We start from the raw sequence: 22,307 nt of genomic DNA on the forward strand, positions 1-22,307 counted from the left end.
CCTACACACGAGGAGGCACTGCTCGCTCCTCCCAGGCCCACACGGATGGCAAGTGCCGGGGTTATCCTTTGGAGACCTTGTTCAATTGAGTATCTTTGGGATCCACTGGATTCGAGGAAGGCTCGTGCCTCGTTGTGGGCTGGGATTATACGTAAGCACCTGAGGGAGGAGAGACCCAGGGGTCAAAGGGTTATACTGGACAATGTGCCAGGCAAGTACGGATGCTTGACACAAAACGAGGTAAGTGGATTTCCTGTGGAATATTGGGGGTGAGGGGGGATGCAAATTCCCCACCTCTGGTTAGGCCAAAATCCAGCCTTTGGAAGCTACACTCGGAGATGGGCCATTGTCTGCTGGTACACAAGGCCAAGATCAAAGGCCCCGCTGTCTAAAGGAAGGACAGAAACGTTCATGGTTGCTCTGGTTCCGAGTCTGGGACCACTACGAACGAGCGGGGAAAGCACAGCTGTGGCTCTGGAGCGTGCACCGTCGCCCCAAGCAGGAGCTGACCTCTGCTAAGCCCGTTTGCGTAAGAGCAGGTGCTTGTACTGGTTTTAAGGGTTGCTCTAATGCTCTCAGGTGCTTGCTTAGAGCCAGCTGTGGGGGACCTGTTCTAGCCTCTGGCCATCAAGCCAGGTGCAGGCGCTGGCCTGCTCGGGCCATCTGGTTTGCCAGGATTTCCACGCACACGCAAGGATCAGCGCGGGCTGGAGAAACCTTGCTCCGGAGTGAGGACAGGGGTCTCTGCCTGAGAGGAGACGGCCGGGGAGCCAGGAGGTGGTGCCCGTGGGGGTCTCCCAGGGCCCGAGCCACGAACAACGTGGACATTTCAGGGAGCGGCCTCCTCACAAGCAGGAAGGGGAGAGGCAGGACAGCGGCGCCTCGGCCAGGAAGCGATGCCCGAGTCCCGTGCGTGGCCTTGTTCCGGGACAGGCCCTCTCCAGGCACGAGGCGAATGGGCGGAAGGAAACGCCGGACTCCCGAGCTGTGCAGAACAATTCACATTTATTAGTTCAAACACTAACACTCGCTAAACATGCCTAACACGTATTGGTCACATTTCCACAGGTAGTCAAGTCACAGAGCAGAGCCGCGGAGCAGAGGCGGGTCAGCCCACCCGTGGGCGAGGGGCGGGCCCCTGGCACACGCAGGACGCACCCGGAGAAACAGTCGGTTGGTCAGTGGACTGGAAAAACCGCTCCGGAGACGGGCAGCGTGCCCGGCCCCCCAAGTGCAGCTGGGATCCCGGGGGGAGGCAGGGGCCAGCCCTGCTAACCTGCCTGTGCTCCAGCTCTGAGCATGTACGACAACAGCTAAACGCTCGCTATTAGCTATGTTCAGGTGACATCCTGCTTCCCTGATTTATGCAAGGGATCATGGGAAAAACCAACGGCGTGGCTGTGCCTGAGCGACAGAACACACGGCCCATCGCGCAGCTCCTGGTGGGGCCCACTCCCGGCACCATGACGACAGAGCCGCCAGGTGGGCAGCGACCCGGGAGCCCTGCTGGGCTGGGCGCAGACCTGTACCAGGACGTGTGCCCCGGGCCCTGAGCAAGTCCCTGGCGCCCAATGGAGCGGGTACACGCCACCCCTGCTCAAGGCCCACGGGTCGCTGCCCCATGGCTTCCGCCGGGCCTCGGTCTCGCGGGAGCCGGGTTCCCTGTAGCCACACGGGCGAGGAGTCCTGGGGCAGCGCCAAGGCCAGCGTATTTAATGGGCATTGGCATCCGTGGGTCAAACCCGCTTCGGCAGATGGGTCCCATTGGTAGCAGGGGGGTTTCCCCCGGGACCAACCGGCACCGGCTGCGCTGCAAGAGGCGTCTGCCGCAGCGGGTTTGCCCGCGACCGCTGGAACGCCCGGAGAAGCCCGCTAGCCTCGGAGGTCCCCCAGGACTCCTGGCGGGGAACCGAGCCCGAGGGAGACGCTGGGCAGGGGCTGCAGCCAGCAACCAACCCGGAGAGGCCTGGGCGCTTTCCGGAGGAAGGGGCAGAGCTGCGGGGGGCTTGCTGTCAGGGGACGCGCGGGGGCACCTGAGGACGGGGAAGCGCCCCTGCTCCAAAGGGCCCTAGAGCCACTCCGCCTGCACGCTGGAGCCGGGCCCTGGGGCAAAACCCACTAATGAGCCAGCAGACCCGGGGCAGCCGGAGGGTCGCCAGCCCGGGGGGCGAGTTGCAGTTCTGCTCAACAGAATCACAACGTGTCACCCACCCGCTGGCGGCGCCTGTTCCAGGAGCCACAACCCAGCGACAAGCCCGGGCCCTTGGCGGGTTTTTCACACAATCCCTTTGAGACGATCGACAGGATGTCACACAAGAGGTAGTTTTGTTATGGAAACTGAGTCAATCATGTTATCAACGATTACAAGACACTTTATAAATGAAAGAAAACAATGAATCACAAACGGCTTCGCTGAGGCGGATCCTCATCTGCTCTGGTTTGGGTATTTCTGCCGTCGGTGGCTTCTCTTCCACCCACGCACACCGCTTCTTTCATACGCTTGTGAGGGGTCAGAGCAGAGCCGGGCGCCACCCCCGAAGGGATCCAATCATTCCTGGCGGAGGCTCCCTTCCCTGAGCGTGGCCAGGTAAACTCAGGCTTGCAGACCCCGCCCGTGAGCCCTGGGACGGCTGCTGCGTGCTGCGGGCCTGCGTCTGTCTGTGGGCGGGGGAAGATCTGGAACGCCCAGCCTGCGCACAGACCCTGCCGCTCCGGTGCCCCCTTCGCCCCCGGGCAGGTCCCAGAGCCCTTGGAGTTTTCAGTGCGCAGCGGACGGGGGCTGTGGATTCCCACCCCAGCTTGCTGCGCACAACCCTCCCTCTCGGCGAGCCAGCGACGGGCCCAGGGCTGCGTCTCCCAACACGTTTCCCGAGCAGCGTGCCCAGAGACGGCGCCGTCCCGCTGGGCCAGCTCGCCGGGGCAGGAGTGCCGCTAGCAGGGCTGCCCTCCCGGCGCCCGCTCCTCATCGCGGCCGCAGGTCCTACTCTCCCCCGGGGGGCACGAGCCACGAGCGAAGCGCTGGGCAGAGGGGAATGTTACGGGGGGCCCGGCGCCACTGCCCCTCTGGGACCTCTGCGCTCACCCGGCCCCAGGGGCATTTCCTAGGAACGCCCTTCGGCTCCCGCAGGCCAGCTGCCTCGGGCCGTGCAGCGTGGCGGAGGGCCGGGCGTGGCTATTACTTTTGTTACGAGTACTGAAACTCAAAAGCAGGGGCGGGGAACCTAAGGCCCAGGAGCCAGATGCAGCCCTCCGAGGCTCAGGGCTCCCCCCCACATTGGGGTGCCCCTGCTGGTGCTCCAACCCTCCCCCCACAAGACTGGAGCCCACAAAATCTACTAGCCTGGGCCCTTGAGGCTCTGGAGGGCAGGTCTCTCTCCTTCCCAGGCGGGGGCCAATCAGAGAAGTTTGGGGGGGGTGTTTGTTTTTTGCTTCTCACTTGGGTGTAGCCCCTGACTGATGTTTTGTGGGTCAGTGGTTCCTGGCTCCTGCTCTAAAGGGGGGGGGGGGGGCTTACTATAGGACCCCCCCCCAGGCTGGCCCAGGATTTCCCCTGCTGTTTGCAACCTTCCTGGAGAGCGTCTCCCTGGAACGCCTTCCCAGTTTGCCTGGCCAGACGGCAATGCAGGGAGCCTGGCCTGACGCACCCCACGCTGCACTCCTACGGCTCTGCAATGGCACCGGCTCCCGGCTCTCACTGACTGCACCCGCCGCTGCCGTAAGAACTCCCCACCCGCCAGGCCGGCTTTCTGCCTCACATCCAGACGGGGGAGGTGCTTACGCAGCCGGCCACGGGCTTCCCAACAGGCCATGAAAGAAGCGACTGTTGCAACATCAAGATGGGGGTTTCTGGGGGTCACATTTAAATACATCCCTGAGCTTCTGTGCACGCCGCAAGCAACGCGCCGACGCCCCAGAAACGCCGCAGCCTGACGCCGCCCTGATGAACGGTCGCCTGTGATTGACACATCGTCCACAACTTACACATTAGCTTCAAACTTCAACTACTCCCCACCTCCCCCCTTCTCCTGCCCTGGACGTGGCAGGGTTGATTGCCGCTTCTTACCCTGAGAAATACAGAAACAGTCACACCTCAAGCTTCCTAGCGTCAAACCCAAACCAAGGAGAGGAAATGAGCCGATGGGGGCAGCGCGTGCCCGGAGGGACTTTTGTCGTCGGTTTCCTTGTAAAGAGGATTAAAGATCAAAGAAATTCAAGTTTTTTAAAAAGGTTGGTTTGAAGGACTGGGCTTTTACCCCCAACGAGCAGGAGCGACTGGGTGGCTGGTTTGTGCCCAAGCCTGAAGAGTTCGTTCCTCCCGGCGCAGAGCCCCGTAACAGGGAGCACGGGACACGCAGGGCAGGCAGACGGCAAGGCTCAAAGAAAGATGGCAGAATCCTGCTGGCTGCGAATCTGCTCGCTCCCGCCAGCTGGCCCTGGACACAGCCAGAGCCCCTCCAGCGCGGGCACAGGGACAGAGCAGTTAGCCCCCCAGTCCTGGGCCTGCTTCTAGAATTGAGCCTCTCGGAGGCAGGACGGCTCCTCCCACACCTCCGGTTTGGAGCCATAGGCGCCAGCGCCATGGGTGCTCTGGGGCTGGAGCGCCCACGGGAAGATGGTGGGTGAGCTGCCCCCCTTTCTCAGCCCCTCTCCATCCCCCTGTGCCTCCTGCCCACTGGCAGCTAGAGTTGCCAGGTGTCCGGTATTAGGGATGCCAAATGGTTGAACCAAAAATACCCACCTCCCCCCGCACCTGGCAAAAAAAAAAGGGGGGGGGAGGGGGAGACCAAAGCTGAGGGGGAAAAAATAAAAAAAGACTCGAAGACTTATTAAGCAAAAAAAAATTAAATTAAATAATAAACCAGAATTAAACCAGCAGGGCCCCTTTCAGAGTGAGTGCAGAGTCAGACTAGGGATAGGAACAGGGGAGCGGTGAGCACTAAGGCCCAGGGGAGGCATTGCTTCCCCTGGGTCTTCAGGCTTTTTGCCTGCGGCCATTTTGTGTTCTTGTTCAAGCCAGAACTTAGCTTCCCGTGGAACCAGGTAAGCATGGAGTCCGGGGGCGGGGGGCGTCAGGGCCCGAGCGGAGAGGTAGGCCGGGGGCTGGGCCCAGGTGCTAGGGTTGCCAGGGGTCCGGTATTTTTGCCTCCTGGCTGGGGGGAAAAAATTTTTTTTAAAAAAAATCAGAAAACATTGCACATTTTAGGTTTCCGCTATTTTCTGAATTTTTTTTACCGGACAGGAGGTGAAAATACTGGACTGCCTGAACCAAAAATACCGACCTCTCCCCCCACCCCCCAGTATTTTCTGATTTTTTCCCGGCCAGGAGGCAAAAATCCCGGGGGCTTACTGGGTTCCGCAGGGGAGCTGTCCGGCCCGGAGCAGGGAGACGATGGCGGACGGCCACCGGCAGCCTGTTAGGGCCAAAAAGCCTCAAAAGCATTTCTTAAAGGGGCCATGCTGGGGTTTTTTTTCCCTCCACTTAACTCTTGGGGTCCTTTTTTTGCTCAACTTTGGTCTCCCCCTTTTTTTCTTCAATAGAATTCCCCCCCCCCCCCGGTGTTTTTTTTTGGGGGGGGGGATGAGGGGGTGTTTGGTATTTTTGGTTAAACCATCTGGCGACCCTACTGGCAGTCTGCTGACCAGCCCTGCCTCTCCCCCGGCGCCGCCTGCCTGCGTGGAATAGGGCTTTGCGGTGTCAGGAGGTGCAGGGGCCATGGGAAGAGGCGAGGGGGCAGCACCATCGGGAAAGGGGTGGAACTGGGTAGGAAAAGGCAGATTTCAGCTGTGCTTGCACGTCTGGGTTCCAACTAGAAGCAAAAGCCTTAGAGCCCCAGGAACAGCCTCCCCCGGGCAGGGCTGGCTTGGAAGCAAGAACTGAATCTTAGAACATCTGCTCTTGCCAGAGGTGAAGCCCCGTGTGGCAGACTCAAGAGGAGCCAATACAAATGGGAGCGGAGCAGCCTGGCACCCCAGGGCATCGGAAGGCAGCGATGAGGGTGTTCAGTAGGAGTGGCCCTGACACCCCCAGCAAAAGACTTTAATCAATGAGTTTGCAAAACGGAGGTGGGGAGGGGTGGGGGCGGACGGACTGCTCTTTGGTCTTCATGCTCCTCGGGAACTGTGGCTCCAAAAGGCCAGGCCATGGCCAGCCCCATCAAGCCCTGCCACGCAAGTGCTGACGGCTTTAAGATGAGGATGTTAACGAACAATTAATTGACTAGTCGGTGGAATTTCCATCGACTACTCAACAGGCATTTCCGCATTCCTGCTGTGAAATGTCCCAGAGCCCTGCTGGAAGGAGGAACGCGGAACTCCATGTGCAGCCCGGGGCCAGTGGGAAGTCCTGCTGACTCCGGGCTGCCGGCGGGCGCCTGCTTTGAAGTGTCCAAGAGACCCCAGCAGGGGATCTTGTGCATTTCAGAGTGGAAGCGCCCCACAGAGCCTCGGGTCAGCGGGGGAGTTGGGCTGAGGGCTGGAGTGTGTGTAGGGGTTAGGGCTTCAGAGGATGGGAGGGGGTCAGGGCTGGGGCAGGAGGCTGGAGGGCTCCAGCTGGGAGTGCAGGCTCTGACGTAGGGAGGAGCGGTTTGGGGTATAGGAGGGGCTTCTGGGCTGGGACCAAGGCTGAAGAAGAGGGTTGGGGTGCAGGAGGGGCAGGAGGCCTCAGGGGAGCAGGCTCCCAGCTACACTTTCCTCAAGCAGCTCCCAGAAGCAGTGGCATGGCCCCCTTCCAACCCACTCCTACGCGGAGGTGTGACCAGGTGGTTCTGTGCACTGTCCCCCCATCTGCAAGCACCATCCCTGCAGCTCCCACTGGCTGCAGTTCTCAGCCAATGGGAGCTGCGGAGGCAGTGCTTGGGGCGGGGCAGCAGAGCCCTCTGGCTGCCCCTACACGGAGGAGCTGGCTGGAAGGGGGACGTACTGCTGCTCCTGGGAGCCACTGCACACACGGACTAGGGCAGCCCTGCACCCTGCTCCGCAGCGGGAGTCCAAGAGCTGGATTAGAATGGCTGAAGGGCCGGATGGGGCCCTGCCACGTGAGCGAATGGAGGAAGTCCATTCACTGGGAGCAGCGGCATCCCGGCAAGGCAACAATGAGCAAGAGGAGACAAACCCTAGAGTGCCTGAACGTGTCGCCTGTGGCAGCTGGGGGGAGTGCTGCTCTGAACCCAGGACGTGCGCACATCCGCCTCTGGCTGGCTCAGAAAGAACTCTTCAGCGCTCCACTGGCACAAACACGGCCAAGCAGAGGATGGGCTCAGCTGAGTTATTTTCAACCCAGGGATAAAATTTGACTTGTCTTGGCAGAAAATTCCACCCATGAGGATTATTGTGGATTGAGTCTCTCAACAGGGGGGCAGAAAAGCAGCCGCAGACGCTGACAATTCGACCATCCCCACTGCAGTAGCATTAAGCACCAATAAAACACGGTTTCCTGTAAACCGAATGCTGAGTGAAGACTGGGACAGACAGTTCCAGCTTTTGGAGGGTGTCCTTCAAACCAAATTCACAAACACATCTAGCGATGGACCTAATGTCTCTATGTTCCTAGCTACGTTCCTAGCGTCTCCTCATAATACCTGAGTTTGCAATGCAACGTTCACTTTACCCTGTTTAAAAACCACAAGTCGCCAGAGGACTTGGTGCAGAAGACATTGACTGCCCAGCGAGTTAGGGTCCGGTTCGGTATGTTAGTCTGGTTCTTGCTTGCGAGTTAGCACAGCTTTTACGCTCAGTGCAATGCAAGGCGGCTTGGTAACAGATACTGTTGCCAATCAGCATTCCTAAAAACAGCTTACACAGTTGCAAATAATAGCACACCACCCCCATCATCAACACGTTCATTAAATCTGTGCACAGCATTTTTGAGGGGAGTCAATTTTGGACAGTGCACAAAATGGTTGTTTTTGTCAGGTACTTGGCAAAAACAAGTTTTTGGTTTAGCAGAGAGATCTTATAATTACAACAGACCCTATTCATCGATAATTTATAATCTAATAACTGTGGAAGTTCAACTCCTCCTGAAATGTGTGAGCAAGCCAGAAAACAACCCGTAATAAAAGTATCATGTGGAATTACCTGAAAATGAAAGTCAAAGCTGTCAATACTTCCTAACTTAGAAACAAGCAGATGCCCTGACATTTTCCCCGTGTACCCTTGAGGTATATGCTGTATGCAGAAGGCTTTCCTGAGAAATATGTGCTTGTCTCACTTTATAAACAGAAAGCAAATGAGATTCATGAACCTAACTTTGGATCTGAAATGTGATAAAACTGGACTTCTGCTGATCCCAGCAGCGGTTACCCGTAATATCTTATTTGAGGAAAGTGAATATCAGCAGCTAGACGACTACCTAAAGCAAGGGAAACAATCAAGTGGGAAGCAGAACTTGAGAGCAACACCACCTGCCTTTGGCCAACGGGGTTAGCCAACAGTTTGTCTCGGCAGAGATGGTTTGGATGGAGTGGTCTTCATCTCTCGTGGGAGGCAGGACCGGGCTGCGCTCCTTGCATGGAGTAACTGTTGGCGAACCTAGAGAAGTGCCAAGCTAGCCAGGCCCAATGGCTCTGGGGTTGCTATCCCACTATGCTGTAGGACGTGCTCGGGACTTCTGCACCCTCCCCCCCAATTCGTCTGTGGCCAGGGGCCGGGACAGCGCTTGGGCGGAGAGCAGGTGCTTATTCAGAAGCAAAGGCTGCTTCCCCAGAGCATGTGTTGGCCGTGCGCCGGGCACTGCAGCGCATCTCGGCTGGACGGAGAACGCCCGGACCGTTTCTCCCACCCCACGAGAGCGGAAGTTGTTTTCTGAACTCAAGGCAGTTCAAAAATAGCAGGGTCTTTAGCATTCCAAGCAGCCTGCTGGGACCACTCAAACCACCAGCCACAACTAAGGGTCCCAGCTGGACATGCTGGCTGCCTAGCAGAAGGAGGGAGATTTCATCAATGTATCAATGATGGTAACAGGGAAAGAAACGCTTCCCCAGTTAGCAAGCCTGTGGCTGCAGGAAACGATGGAGGACACGGAGGCTTACTGGACAGTGATACATGGTAACCAAACAGCGCAGTAGCAGCAATTCGAGTATTTCGAATGCACTGCAAGTAGCGGCATTGCCGGGTGCCACATCTACATCCTGGGAGATTCAGAACAAAGCAATGTACACAAGTTGCACTAAAAGCCAGGCTCTAAGCAGGAAAATGGTACACGCAGGACATGGGGAATGCCCATACGTTCGCCACGGTTCAACAGGCACCCAACTAGGGACCTCGAGAGGTCATCGAGTCCAGTCCCCTGCCCTCATGGCAGGACCAAGCACCATCTGGGGCATTCCTGACAGGTGTCTGTCTAACCCGCTCTTAAATATCTCCAGGGATGGAGACTCCACAACCTCCCCAGGCAATTTATTCCAGTGTTTGACCACCCTGACAGGTAGGAAGATGTGTGCATGTATGTGTGTGTGTTGGGGGAGGGAGGGCTGGTACAGATGTGTGCAGGGGCTGGTACAGATGTGTGCCTGTGCATTGATTGTGAAAGGGATTTGAACATGTAAAACCAAATGTGCATCTAAACGTGGCTGTCGCCGGCCTGCGACAGACGGATCCGTGGCGTAGGGAGCAGCCTCTCTATCAGGCCACGCTGTTAGATCGTTGGCTTGCGTTGCCCCAGCTGGTGGTAGCGGGTTTCCGTTTAGATCATTACTGTGTCAAGAAATAGCTGGATAAAAGGCGCCTTGTTTCAGAAGGCTGCGTCCGTGTCCTCCAAACACTCCCCTAGCCACAGCCGCAGACCCAGGCCCCACGCCAGAGCATGCAGAACAGGTAGGAGAGCTAGTCCGGGGTATCCCAACGCCATTACTGGGGTCACTTCTCTCCCTCATCTCTTCTGAAGCTTGGCACTTCTCTAATGCCCACTCCTGTGAGGGGCCAGGCCTGAGATGCTAACAGCTCTCTGGGTGAAGCGAGGCAGTTTGCTCTCTAGGCAAACACTCTGGGTATGAATCACGGAACGAGCAGCACATGAACAGCATCTTCTCCTTGAGGTAGTCTTAGTCACATCAGCCCCCCGCTCCCCAAATACAAAAGAACTAACCCTAACAAACACTGTAACATTAAAACATCTTCACATTCTGTAAACTGCAAGAGAATGCATCTGCTGCATTCAGACAGAACCATGTGCACTGTGTTGAAGATCATACATTCAACTCTGTCGTGAAATAAATAGATAGGAAAAGAGTTTAAAAAACAACAAACAAACAAACGATTCTTGCTACAATGGCAGGGCCACCTGCCACCCTGTCTCAGCAGCTCCCTCCTGCCTTGATCCTGGTTTCCCCCTTTCTTCACCTGAAGCACCAGAGTAAGGCATGGCGGCGGGGCTGTGACGGCTCACTCTTTGCTCACGCTGGTCTTGCAGGAATGCAGAACGGCTTTAAAGAGGAGGGGCAGCTGCTCCAGAGGAACATTCACCATTTTTCCTGTTAGGGAAGAAGAAGAAGGAGCTGCCATTCCAGAGCCAAAGTTCAGAAATGCTCATCTCCAGGCGGGTGACCCTGGAGACGGTTTCACTGTAGCCATTTAGACAAACAGTAAATCGCCCAATTCCTTCATTACACATTTGCTATTCTTTTGGAAACAATGGGGTGTCTTACATAGTAGAACAGAAGCTAAGCGAGCTGGTGAAGTCAGATGAAAATGATTTCCCCACATATAAGCAACTTTGCCCGTCTGTCTGAGAGTCCATTTGTTCAAGAACTCCTGCTAAACTCTAAATAGTTAAGAGCTAGGACCTCCAAATTCAGTACGCTGCTTCCTCTTCTCCTAACACAAAGCAAGGTCGGGGTTTGGTTGTGCCAGGACAATAGGATGTGCCAGGAATGTGATTGTTTCTCAAAATGGAAAGGGAGGGATCTGGTAGGAGAGACAGTTATACTGAAGAGCGACCACAGGGGGCAGCAAGGAGCCAGAGATGGGGACTGGGACAGCTATAACGCCACTGGGAAAACAGCCCCCAGGGTGGAGAAAGGGACAGCTATCTACTATAGAGAGAGTCGATTTGTGTGCATCTGTCCCCCAGCCTGGGGAACATGCACCCCTCCCCTGGCTGTGCTCACTGCAGCGGCCATGCAGACACACTTCTCACCAGGTCCCAAGCTGCTGTGGTGAGAGGGGGCTGGGATTGTCCTCTCTCCCTGAGGCAGCCTGCACCTGAACCCTCCACCCCAGCCCCACCCCAAGCGAGGATTCACATGAAAAAAACACAAAAATGTATTATTATTCCAACTCATCTGAGGAAGAGGGTTTTACCTATGGAAACTCATGATCCTATCCATGTACTTTTGCTAATCTCTAAGGTGCCACAAACTACTTGTTTTTAAAAATTATTTGAGTTAAGGACCCGAGCAATACCGGGTACATCTTCTAGTGAGGGCACATTAAGGGTGTGTCTAGACTACATCCCGCTTTTGACAGAGGGATGTAAATTAGACACTTTGAAATTGCAAAGGAAGTTGGGATTTGAATTTCCCACGCTTCATTCGCATAATCTCATCATGGCGCTCTTTCGAAAAAGCGCTATTTCAAAATTGAAACCGCAGTCTAGACGCGGTTCTTTCGAAAACAGAAGCCTTTTTCGAAAGATCCTGTAACCTGATGTACGTTTACAGTATCTTTTGAAAAAGGCTTCTGTTTTCGAAAGAACCGCGTCTAGACTGCGGTTTCAATTTTGAAATAGCGCTTTTTCGAAAGAGCGCCATGACACAATTATGCAAATGAAGCGTGGGAAATTCTAATCCCGGCTTCATTTGCAATTACAAAGTGTCTAATTTATGTCCCTCTGCCGAAAGAGAGATGTAGTCTATACACAATAGAAGATGGGAAAGTCTACAGGCCTCCTCTGCCAATCCCCCCGTCAATCACAGTGAATAGGTTGTGTGGGATCTGCCCACCTGCTCCCAGTGGGCAACCCTGCCCGGTGCGACAGAGAACGGTGATCCACAGACTCGGATCGATATGCTCCATGGAAGGACATTTATTCCCAAACCCAACTAGCCGATGCCCATTATTTTAATAGTAATAGAGATGTAGCCGTGTTAGTCTGATCTCGCTGAAGCAGAAGACAGGACTATGCAGCACTTTAAAGACTAACAAGACGGTTTATTAGATGATGAGCTTTTGTGGGCCAGACCCACTTCCTCAGATCAAATAGTGGAAGAGAATTGGCGTGACCATATATACCAAAGGGATACAATGAAAAAAAGTGAACACATTATAAAACTGACAAATCAGATTTAGAACAGAAGGAGGGGTCGGGGAAGGGCTAGTATCTATGAGATAATGATACTAGGGGTGATGGATACTAGCCCTCCCCCTCACCCCGCTTTCTGTTCTAATCTGATTTGTCAATTTTATAATGTGTTCACATTTTTTCATTTTTTTTTCATTGTATCCTTTGGTATATATGGTCGTGCCAGTTCTCTTCCAGAATTTGATCTGCGGAAGTGGGTCTGGCCCATGAAAGCTCATCATCTAATAAACCATCTTGTTAGTCTTTAAAGTGCTGCATAGTCCTGTCTTTTGTTTCATTATTTTAATATTTGTGTACAAATGTCCAATGTTCTCATGAAGTCCCTGGAACAACACCTCTCGAGCCAATCATCAGTGCACGGCGATGGACATTTCGCATGCAGATTTCACTGACCCAAGCTCCAGGGACGTTCAGATCTGGGGACATCCATCAAGCCTAGCTAGACTTTTATATTGTGATTTTCTCCACAGAGTCATCTCTAGACTCAGTGAGGCCTGTACCATCTACATATGTTCAGCACACAAGCCACTTCAGAGCTGGGTCTGGTATCAAGACCCTAAGGAGGTTTTGATCAAGATACTGAGAAGAGCCCAAGATCGTTGAAGTAAAGAACATGCCTTCTCACCCTCTGACCTAAGACCTGGAGTTTAACGCTATCGGTAAATACAGACACCACTGGGCCAAATTACAACCAGAGCCCGTTTTAGTACCCTGGGTGGAACGTGTGTGTCTGTGGGGTGGGAGGGAGGGACGGTACGCTGTGGGGGAGGCTCAGAGAAGGCCCCACCATGGCACTGCTGTCCCGCCAAGTCGGTAGGAGTTTAATGATAAAAAGAAAAGTTTCCTTTAAAGGCGATTTCATGAGCTGCACAGGGTGCAGCTGGGCGAAGAGATGCAAAGCTCACCTGCAATGTATCGAATCTCGGGCAAACACATCATTAGATCCGGAAAGCGGTTTGGCTGATGTGGGTACTTGTATTCCGTAAAATCCTGGCACACGTACCAATACCGTTTATTCAACTGCTCCAGTTGGGACGTATTAGTCAGGCCCCTAATGTCTGAGTGAAAACACAAGTAGTGAGTGATTGGGAGCAGCTGTAACACTAGACCAGAACCAGGTTCATGTTTATCCTCATCCCCATTCGAGTCAGCAACTGTAAAATGGGAAGAGAAATCACAGTCCAACACCACCTACCTAAATCACACTACGCTATTGGACAGAGACTTGACTGGACAGATCCAGCCAGTGCTGGATTAACACTTCACCCTCCTCCCCCAGGACAGACCGAATGCATATCAGCCTAGCTGTGTGGGCACAAGATCTTCCTTTCCTACACGAGGCAGATGAGAACAGGGAAAAAGTCCTAAATTGTTCATGCTCAGAGATCATGAACCTCTCAGAAGAGAACAGCTTGAGCAACCTTAAATCTCTTTCTCTTTCCAAAGTAGCCATGTGTCGCGGCTTCCAGACCTTACATGGGGTGCAATGTCATATTTTCCACAGACAGAAGCGTGCTGATGCTAGTTACATCATCTCAGCTCTCTAGGAAGCGTTCAAGTCAGTAATTCCAGGCGTCGTCGGTTTAGGAATTATGCCATGTGGTCTTCTAAACTGGCCAAGCTTTTATTTTAAAGTTTAGCTCTATCGTACATCAAGCAATGGACACCAAGACAAAGCAGACGTCTCAGCGCTAGCCTAACGAGACGGGAAAGTCCCTTTGCTTGCACTTCAGCGCAGTCAATGACATTTCTTTACAACTTGATGTCATGGGAAGGGGCCCCACAAATTAAGAACAGGCAAAATCTGCAAGTCCAAGGCTCAGTATTGTTCTTCAGAAATCCTGTACAAGGGAAGGAGCATTTACTCGCTGTCCAAGAGCTGACCTTGAATCATTTTCAGGTATTTCACAAAAAAATTGCCAACTCCAACTAAAAATAAAGGAAGACAGGAAGTGAATGAAAATGCATTTGGGGAAACAATGGAGACAGCTAACGGAGTCCATCATCCCGCGGCAGGAAACGCTCAGGGAAGCAAACCGGAATCTGCGCCTGGGACGCCCCTGAAGTGCCAGCACAAACCCCTGGGAGAGGCGGGTTCAGAGATTTCCTTCCCGGGCAGAAGACACCAGGGCTGCGCATTCATGTAACTGCTTTTGACGCTCACCTCGTGGGCTCGTGCCAGGCAGCAGCTTCTTTCACTGATGCGCACACAGTCGTGGTCACGCGCTGCATGGCCGCGCAACACCAGCCCCGCACCACACGGACGCAGGACTCACACCCCGGCAGCCGATGGAAGCCACCCACAGGCTCCTGAAGAAGCGGGCGCTTCCAAAGCCTTGCAGCACGCCAGAGTCACAGAGGTGAGGCCAGTGACCCCCCCACAGCAGAACCACTGGCGCGGTATTTTTGCGCTGGCTTTATGAACCGGGAAGAGTCTCGCAACCGCGTTGGACGGCAGCTCTAACGTGCTGTGTGGGCCACCGATGGCATCCGACTCGGATTAGGCGGCACTCAGTACCCACACGTATTCCTGCCTTAGGCACTAGGTTGAAGGACAAACAGCAACTCCTCACTTTAAAAAACCCCTTCCCGGAGTGAAGGGAAATGCTTAGAGGAAGACTCCAGGAACCAGACCCAGGGAAGGGAGCAAACCCTTGGCACACGCAAGTTTGCAGAGCTACACAAACTGGAAAGAAGTGGTGCTAACTGGCTGCCTTGATTGCAACGGTTAAAGTGACTAGGCCAGTGACGCTCAGACGGAGGCTGTGAGACACGAGTGGCTCTTTAATGCACCTCCCACAGCTCTGTGTGGCATGTGATATTAAAACACTGATTTAATCATTAACCCAATCTAATGTATTAACCAGTCAGGAGGCTTTTACTAGGTTATTAGCCACAGTAATACAGTAAAACTCCAATTGTCCGGCATCCAGTGGTCCGGCACTCCTGATAGTCCGGCCAGCTGGACAATTGGAGCTGCTCTGCCCCCAGCTTCCCCAAGTCCGCCGCTGGTCAGTTTCAGCAGCGGTTGACTTGAGGAAGAGCAGCTGGGGTGCTGCCGGGTTGATCCCGCAGCGCCGCCCTCTCCCACTCTGCGCAGTTCCCTGCCTCCCGCAGACCCCTCATAGCCCCCCTTCCGGTACTCCGGCACATCTGATAATCCGGCACTCCCTGGGTCCTAAAGGTGCTGGGTTATCGGAAGTTTACTGTACTTGGTCAGTCATTTTGCCAGGAGAGTAAAATTAAATCTCTCACACACACACAGTCGCACATGAGTGTGCGCACACACAGAGTGAATTCACACAACTGTGGCTCTTTTGGGTAATGTTGATCTTTGATTTGGCTCCTGAGGCACTGAGGTCCAAGTGGCCTAGACCCTCCTGCCACAAGCAGCAATGTTTTCTGATGACACACGCTTGTGTGCGGTGAGACGTTTGCCAGAACAGCTGGTAGGGAATCAGTCAGTCAGGTCTTATCTGGGAAGATTTCATCAGTCACTCTGCTCTGTTCTGACTCTGCTGCTGGTGAAGTAGGTACGTATTTAAAGTGACGCACGCACTGGCCTTGGTGTCCACGATTAAAGGCATTAGAATTGATTAAGTAAAGTGAGCCCTTTCTCTTCCTCTTCACTTGCTTCATTGAGGTGACTGAAATAACACACATTGCATGTGGCCTGAACTGCGCCAGGGCCAAACAAAACCTCCCACCTCACAGGAGTCCATTGGGACGGGGGGTTGGACCCTCTCTCTTCCCATCACCCAAAGGAAGCCACGGCCGACTGGCGTATGGACGAGTCATTTCCTCCTGACCTCCCCCTTTGGCCACTCACCTTGGTTGAGGAAGTTAATGGCTTTCATACACGCATACTCCTCGTTGCTGACCTTCAGCTGGTTAAATTTGCGGTAGAGGTAGATCAGCCGTTCCATCACCTCCATTCCCTCTTCACTGAATCTGCAGGAAAGGGAGACAGATGCTCACCTTGGGGAACACAGGGGAGAGCAGGGGGCTTAGTGACTTGCTGAACTTGGACAGTGTCTGACAGACCTTGGTGCCTGGCATGAGAATTCAGGGACCCAGGCGCTTCAGGTCTGCTGGTAACAGGCACGAGAAGCAAGACTGGCAACAGGCGCTTCAGAACATCACCCTTTAAGGGAGGTGGGGCTGAGGCTGCTCTGCCGGGGAGAAACGGGTGCTTGGATCCTGGCTCTGCGAGCGATCCCTTGCAGGGCGCTGGCCGGGTTACTGTGCTTCCCTTGCCCCATGCTGAAGCGGGGCTGTTTCTCTAGCCCGGGGGGCTGGGAAGCCCTAGTCACTAGCTTGTGAAATGGGAGGCGCCGGAGACCAGCCCCAGGGCTGTGCACAGTGAGTATGACACGCTCAGTCACCGTTACCCCACTTCAGGGCCCACCGACTGCGCTAGTCCAGCTAGGAAGCCTGGTGAAACGGAGCTGAATTCCAGCCATGTTCTAAGCGTTCACTATTCCCGGGGGCCAGCCATCACGTGTGCTGTGCGGGGCACAGGCAGGGGCAGGAAACCTCCCACGTGTCAGGGACACCCTCCCGCTGATCCTTCTCGGACGCTTTGCTGTGGAAACCCAGCGAGGAGTCTGCAATGACCAGACTGTCCCCTCTGCCCGGCTGCGCCTCTTGGGACAGACTGAGCAAAGCCAGGTGTGTCCTGCCAGGTTCAGTAGGTGCCAAGTACCCGATGACTGGTCAGGGCACCCCAGGCCTTCCCTCTGGGTCCAGGGCCCTCACTGACCATGCTCCACAGCGTCACGCCTGAAGGCTTCCCGCTGGACCCCATCCTCTGCCACTCACCTTCCCCGCTCTCCCCCCTTCTCGGCACCAGCCCCTTAGCTGCCATGAGCCCTCCCCTGCCCTCCGAACAGATCATGCCAGCCAGTGCTGTGGCCACGTCACGGCTCCCGGTGACACGGCTGATCTCTCTGACCCGTCTGGTCCTGGGGGCTCCAGGGCCTCCCACGCCCCAGTGAACCGGCCCAGGAAGGGCAAATGGGCTCGGCCGACGAGCAAAGCTCCAGAGGCGGGCGCTACGCTAGCAGGTGAGCGGACGCTGATGTGCCAAGGTGGGAGTGATGCATGAGACACAGAACGTCCAGGCAGCTTCAGAGTCAGGAGGAGCAGCTGAACCCGTGCCAAGAACGGAACACACACAAGGTCCGGCTGGCTTGCTTACAAGCTGCCCGTCTCAGAGCGAGACTACTTCCCCACGCAGCTCGCGAATGGGGAGGGAGGAGTGCAGTCTCCGCTAACGCTGAGGGGACTGAACCCGGCGGAAGTGCTGGGGCTGCAGTCACGAGCCCTGGTCTTGCAGGAATCCCGTAGCTCTGCAGGAGCAGTCCAAGAGGTCCCTGGGTAACAGGACAGTAGACAGCGAGAGGCCACGGGTGACATTTGCGAGGCCCTCGCTGACGTGTATTTCGGGGCGCTCTCTCCGCGCCAGTGGCCAGCCACCATTCCAGCAACAAGCGGTTTGAAGCCCCATAGGCTACTTCGAAAGACACAGCGCCCTGCAGGACTCTTGCGCAGGGAGACAGGCATGCTCAGGAGCGCTGCAGCTGTGTGTTCTGGCGTGATCCAGCGCACAGCCCGAGCTGGGTTTGACCAAAACCAGAGCAGGAATAAACCCCCCTTCCCTGAACAGCCTCTTCTTTTGGCATGTGCATTTGTTTACTTCCAAGTTATTTGTAAAATGCACGGTGGAGCCGGGCCGCAGGGAAGAGAAAACAAGCTGTTTGAACTTCGGGTCAGTTCTCTGGGGAAGTAATATTGTACGCGATGAAAGCCTGCTCGGCTAATCTGAACTCGTACCGTTTTCTTGCTCTCGACTTGACATGACAAATCCTGCAGGTGCAAGACTGCAACGCTCATGCAGATAATGAGCACAAGACCATTCACAACCCTCTGCGGGGTCTAATTGGTTTTGGAGTGTGCACATTTTTACTACCCCCTCGTCACTTCCATAAATCAAGGAGAGCTCTTCTCAGCCCTGCAGTGCCACGGGCTTGGGTTTCTGAGCCGTGCATTCCTCCCTTCCCCAAACAAAGCTGTTCTGTTTTGCTCAGCCCTGGTCCTTCCCAAGCACCGACTCCTCCACACGCCGTCTGCCTCCCAGCTTAGACCCACTGACTCCTGGCCCGCACCGCCAGGAGTCACAGGACAACGTGCCAGCAGCCACGAGCTTTATTTGCACTTTGATAGACTCTGTCGACTGCAGCATTCCACCCAGAAGACAGACCACTTGGCCAGCAGTTTCAATCAGAGTTGTTTTCAATCTACCTACCTACCGGCAGCCATGGGGCTACCCGGGAACATAAACAAACGATAATCGTCAACGTGCCAGAGTCTCTTCAGTCAGCATTTGGCGGACAACCTGCATCTCCAAGTACTGCAGCCAGTTCCGAGTATTAGAGACTCACTACGAAGAACAGCGTTACCGTGAAGAGAGCCCAACGGGTCGCACCAAACCCTCCCTACACCCAGGCGATCCCAGTGAACTCACCGGGGTCACGTGGGTGCACAGAGAGTAGGGATGTAACGGTGCAGTCGATTAACCGATAAAAGCGTGTAGGTTAATGCTGTAGACTACACACATTTCCCCCTCCCCCTGTACAGGGGCTGCTGCCACCCTGCCCTGCTGCTGCCTCTTTATCAGAGGCAGCAGCACGGGGTGACAGGCAGCTGGTCTGTGAGGGGAGCTGATTTTTCAACTGGCTCTCCTCGTGGCCCAGCTCCCGCCTGGCCCCCCGCGCAGCCTGGCAGGGGACTCCTTGGGAGCGGGGCTGGAGCACACCGGCTGCCGGCCCCACCCCCGAGGACTATAGAAGAGTCGAGTAACCGATAAGGATTCATGAAGTTACTCGACTATTCGAGGAACCGACAATTAGCGTCCCTAGTAGAGCAAATGAATCTACGTTTCAGCGAGAGGGGGCCGCAGAAGCGAAGACGTTAGTGCCTGCTTCCGAAGAGACAGCCGCTGGGGTCTCTCGCTGCAGATGGTAAACAGGCGCTGGGGCCCCGCCAGGAAAGCTGCCTGACAGTCAAGCCAACATGAACCTGGCGTGCAAATGGCCCTCTGAGCAGCACAGCTTGGTGTGGCCAGCGGCTGGTACAGCAACCCAGCTTTCTGCCACTCTTGTGAGGTCCCAGGGCTCAGCGGGGGGCTGTGTAGGAGGAAGCTGCACTGTGCATTTCAATTAATACGACCGATAAAAACCACAAGGGCCCGGCCTCGTTTTGGGGGAGGGAAAACGTTTTTAATACGCCTAAAAGCACTTTTTTGCTCACTGGTTAGTGAAGAGCTAGGGAGGAGCCAGTCGGGGGCACCCAGGCATGCACTGGCGTGAGCACACAGGAGAGCACTAGTGAGACCTTCACTGCGACACAACAGCCGCCCTGCTACGTGGGGACATTCCAGCTGCAAGTCAAACGCCCTGAAAGAAATGACTGTCCGACTCAGTGGGCCCTTGTCCGCGTGGATCCCTTAGCCATGCACCGCACGCAGCCTCCCTCCTTCCTCCCCCAGGGCCTGCTCACGCTACATTTCCACTTCTGGTTGCTAACTCCATTCTCAGCTCTTCAAATGCGGAGCCAGTAAAGGAGACAAGAGGACCCGTTCCCCTGTCAAAACCCAGCTCTCCTTGTACCGCTTGGATGGATCCACAGATCTTTGCCACAGCACCCCTGAGACCGGCAGGCTAGAAATTGCCCATGGCGGAAGGGTTACGACAACTCCTTTATCATCGCGCTTTCAGCTTGGGCCTGCCTCGTATTTTATACGCGTGTCAACTTTCGGGGCCTCGGAGAGGAGAGCTGGAGGGCGAGCAAACCGGCGTTCAGGAGCAAGTGCAGAGCAGCGACTCGCTGCAGCTGCACGTTGGATGTCTTTAGGAGATCCCTGGGTCCTTATGACACTTGAGATTTAGCACCCCATGATGGCCATGGCATGAGGACCAGTTCCAGCAAGGGCAGAGCCGGTGTAGGTCAAACTTGAACAGGGAGGCTGGGCGGCCAGTTAAGTAAATCCCGAAAAGGTCTTGTCACAGTGCTGTCAATCTCGGCTATCCAAACAAGGCTCAGTCTGGGACTTGGACAACAGAAGAAAGAAAACTGACCAAGATGATGAATTAAAGGCGGGTCACCCCGCGGAGCATCAGATAGTGCTGTTTCCTCCATGGTGTCAGCTAAGTTGCAACATCATTAAATTTATGCAATCAAAAACAATGAAATGGCAATTAATAACACGACAGAGTGGAAACAAGGTCACTAGCTGTGTGATCAAATTCTTCTCTCTGCTTCGAGCTGGGGAGCTGTGTGACCAAGTCTGTGTCATTTTGTGCTGTGTGGTTATTTACAATATTTCTATAGCGTGTTTCTTTGAGCCTAGGTAATTCCTCACGTCAATGGGCTCTCCTCTCAGCCCTAGGGTGGAGAAAGGAAGGGTTTCGATGGGAAACCTGGCCCTGACACTAGGTTCTCTCTCTGCTTTTCTTCTGAATGCTGGGAAAAATCCGCATTGTCTGGGGGGAGGAGGGGAGGTCCGTAGGAAAAGGAACGACGCTGGTGAAACGAGAACTGGAGGGGACAGCTGTACCGTCTTGTGCCACGTTCCTTTTTGTGCAACGTGCAGGGTTACTCTAACCAGTGCTCCTCTTCCTCACCCTCCCAGCATAGCTACTGCATGTGCTGCACTCAAGGCCCCAGGAACAAGCTTTTGTTGGCTGCTGGGGTTAAAACAGCTGGAAACGGGTGGCTTCACCCCAACGTGTTGTTTAAAGGTCACCGTTCTTCAATTTCATCGCGACTCAGAGGGCTTCAATCGAACTGGGAGGGGACGCCTGCTTCTGCGAGGGGTAAAGGGATCCAACGGGAGCGTTCGCGCCCATCGGCCTCCCGCTGCGGCAGGGAAACTCGGAACAAGGTGCGATATTAACGAAGCCGGAGTGGCGTCTCTTAACTCGACCTGCCCCTTTGCCGTAGGCCTGGCCAGAGATATTTGCCCATGGACAAACAGTGAGTCCGTAGCAGAGCGAGGAACACCGCACCCCTCTAATTGCTGCTACGGCCCGCAGAAGATTTACTCCCCAGCTCACCTGTGCAGCTCATCCTCCGAGGGAGAGTACTTGGAGGTGACATCAGCAAGGTCGCCAAAGATCTGTTTGCTGTACACGGTTAGCGAGGACAGCAGAATCAGCTCCTGCCACGTGGAGCCGAGCAGGCAGGTATAGTCCTTGATTGAGAGTTCACAGAAGAACGGCAGTTTCTTAATCCAAGCAATCTGCCTGAAAAGCAACTCGTCTGCCAGACGACACAGCAACGCAAACAGCTCTGCCTGAGTCACTTTGTACCTGCAGGCAGTCAACAGGAAACATACAACCGGATTAACACCAAGGCATGAGGACAAGGTAACGTCTGCATGTGTCCCGGTTCCTGGTGACCAGTGTCATCCAGTGGCGAGAACAGAGACTGGCCGCTGGCCCCCACGCAGCACAGCAAGGACGTTACCCTATGCTCCTCCCCAGAAAAGAACGCCATCCCTGCAGCTCTGGACGGGGAACCGGTTACCTGGTACGCAGCCCCCTGTGCCTCCGGCACTGCGTGGGGTCACCGACTCCTGGCTCCCAGCCCAGGAGGGCTGCGAGCCGGCAGCTCAGCACGAGCCTGGAAACAGCCAGGCTGGGCCCCTGCCCACAGTGTGGGGGCCCCACATCCCTGCCCGCCCCCATATAATCAGTCTGCTAAAGAAGCAGGCGTGTGCATCCCTCATTTTGACTGAACTAGACTAGTGAGCATCTCGTGCTCCCAGCAGCTCTGCTCTCAAGTCTCCTCCAGGCCTGGGTACCAGAGAGTAGCAAGCTGCTGCTGTTCTCCCCAGGACAAAGGACACGGGGGCTGCACTCCAGAGATGTGCACCGTGTCGTGCCCAGGACAGACAAGCCATTGCCCTAGTGACATCAGACATGAGCATCGCAGTCTCGGCTCTGAG

At 55.0% G+C, this 22,307-nt stretch overlaps 1 protein-coding gene across 5 annotated transcripts in view; it reads right to left on the reverse strand.

Moving 5' to 3' along the window:
• Positions 1–986: 986 nt before the first annotated feature.
• Positions 987–22,307, reverse strand: part of NR6A1 (nuclear receptor subfamily 6 group A member 1) — a 180,690-nt gene continuing 159,369 nt past the window's right edge. For 4 of the 5 annotated variants that reach the window (XM_075905678.2, XM_075905677.2, XM_075905676.2 and 1 more), the window contains 4 exons: positions 21,415–21,669; positions 16,128–16,249; positions 13,204–13,356; positions 987–10,469 (listed from right to left, as the gene is read on the reverse strand). In XM_075905678.2, the coding sequence (XP_075761793.1) occupies positions 10,381–10,469; positions 13,204–13,356; positions 16,128–16,249; positions 21,415–21,669 (619 nt within the window). In that variant the 3' untranslated portion in view covers positions 987–10,380. The remainder of the gene's footprint in view (positions 10,470–13,203; positions 13,357–16,127; positions 16,250–21,414; positions 21,670–22,307) is intronic. The other variant, XR_012897202.2, reaches the window with a different exon arrangement.

Source organism: Pelodiscus sinensis, chromosome 23, assembly GCF_052426305.1.
Source record: "Pelodiscus sinensis isolate ZL-2025 chromosome 23, ASM5242630v1, whole genome shotgun sequence".
Lineage (NCBI taxonomy): Eukaryota > Metazoa > Chordata > Testudines > Trionychidae > Pelodiscus > Pelodiscus sinensis.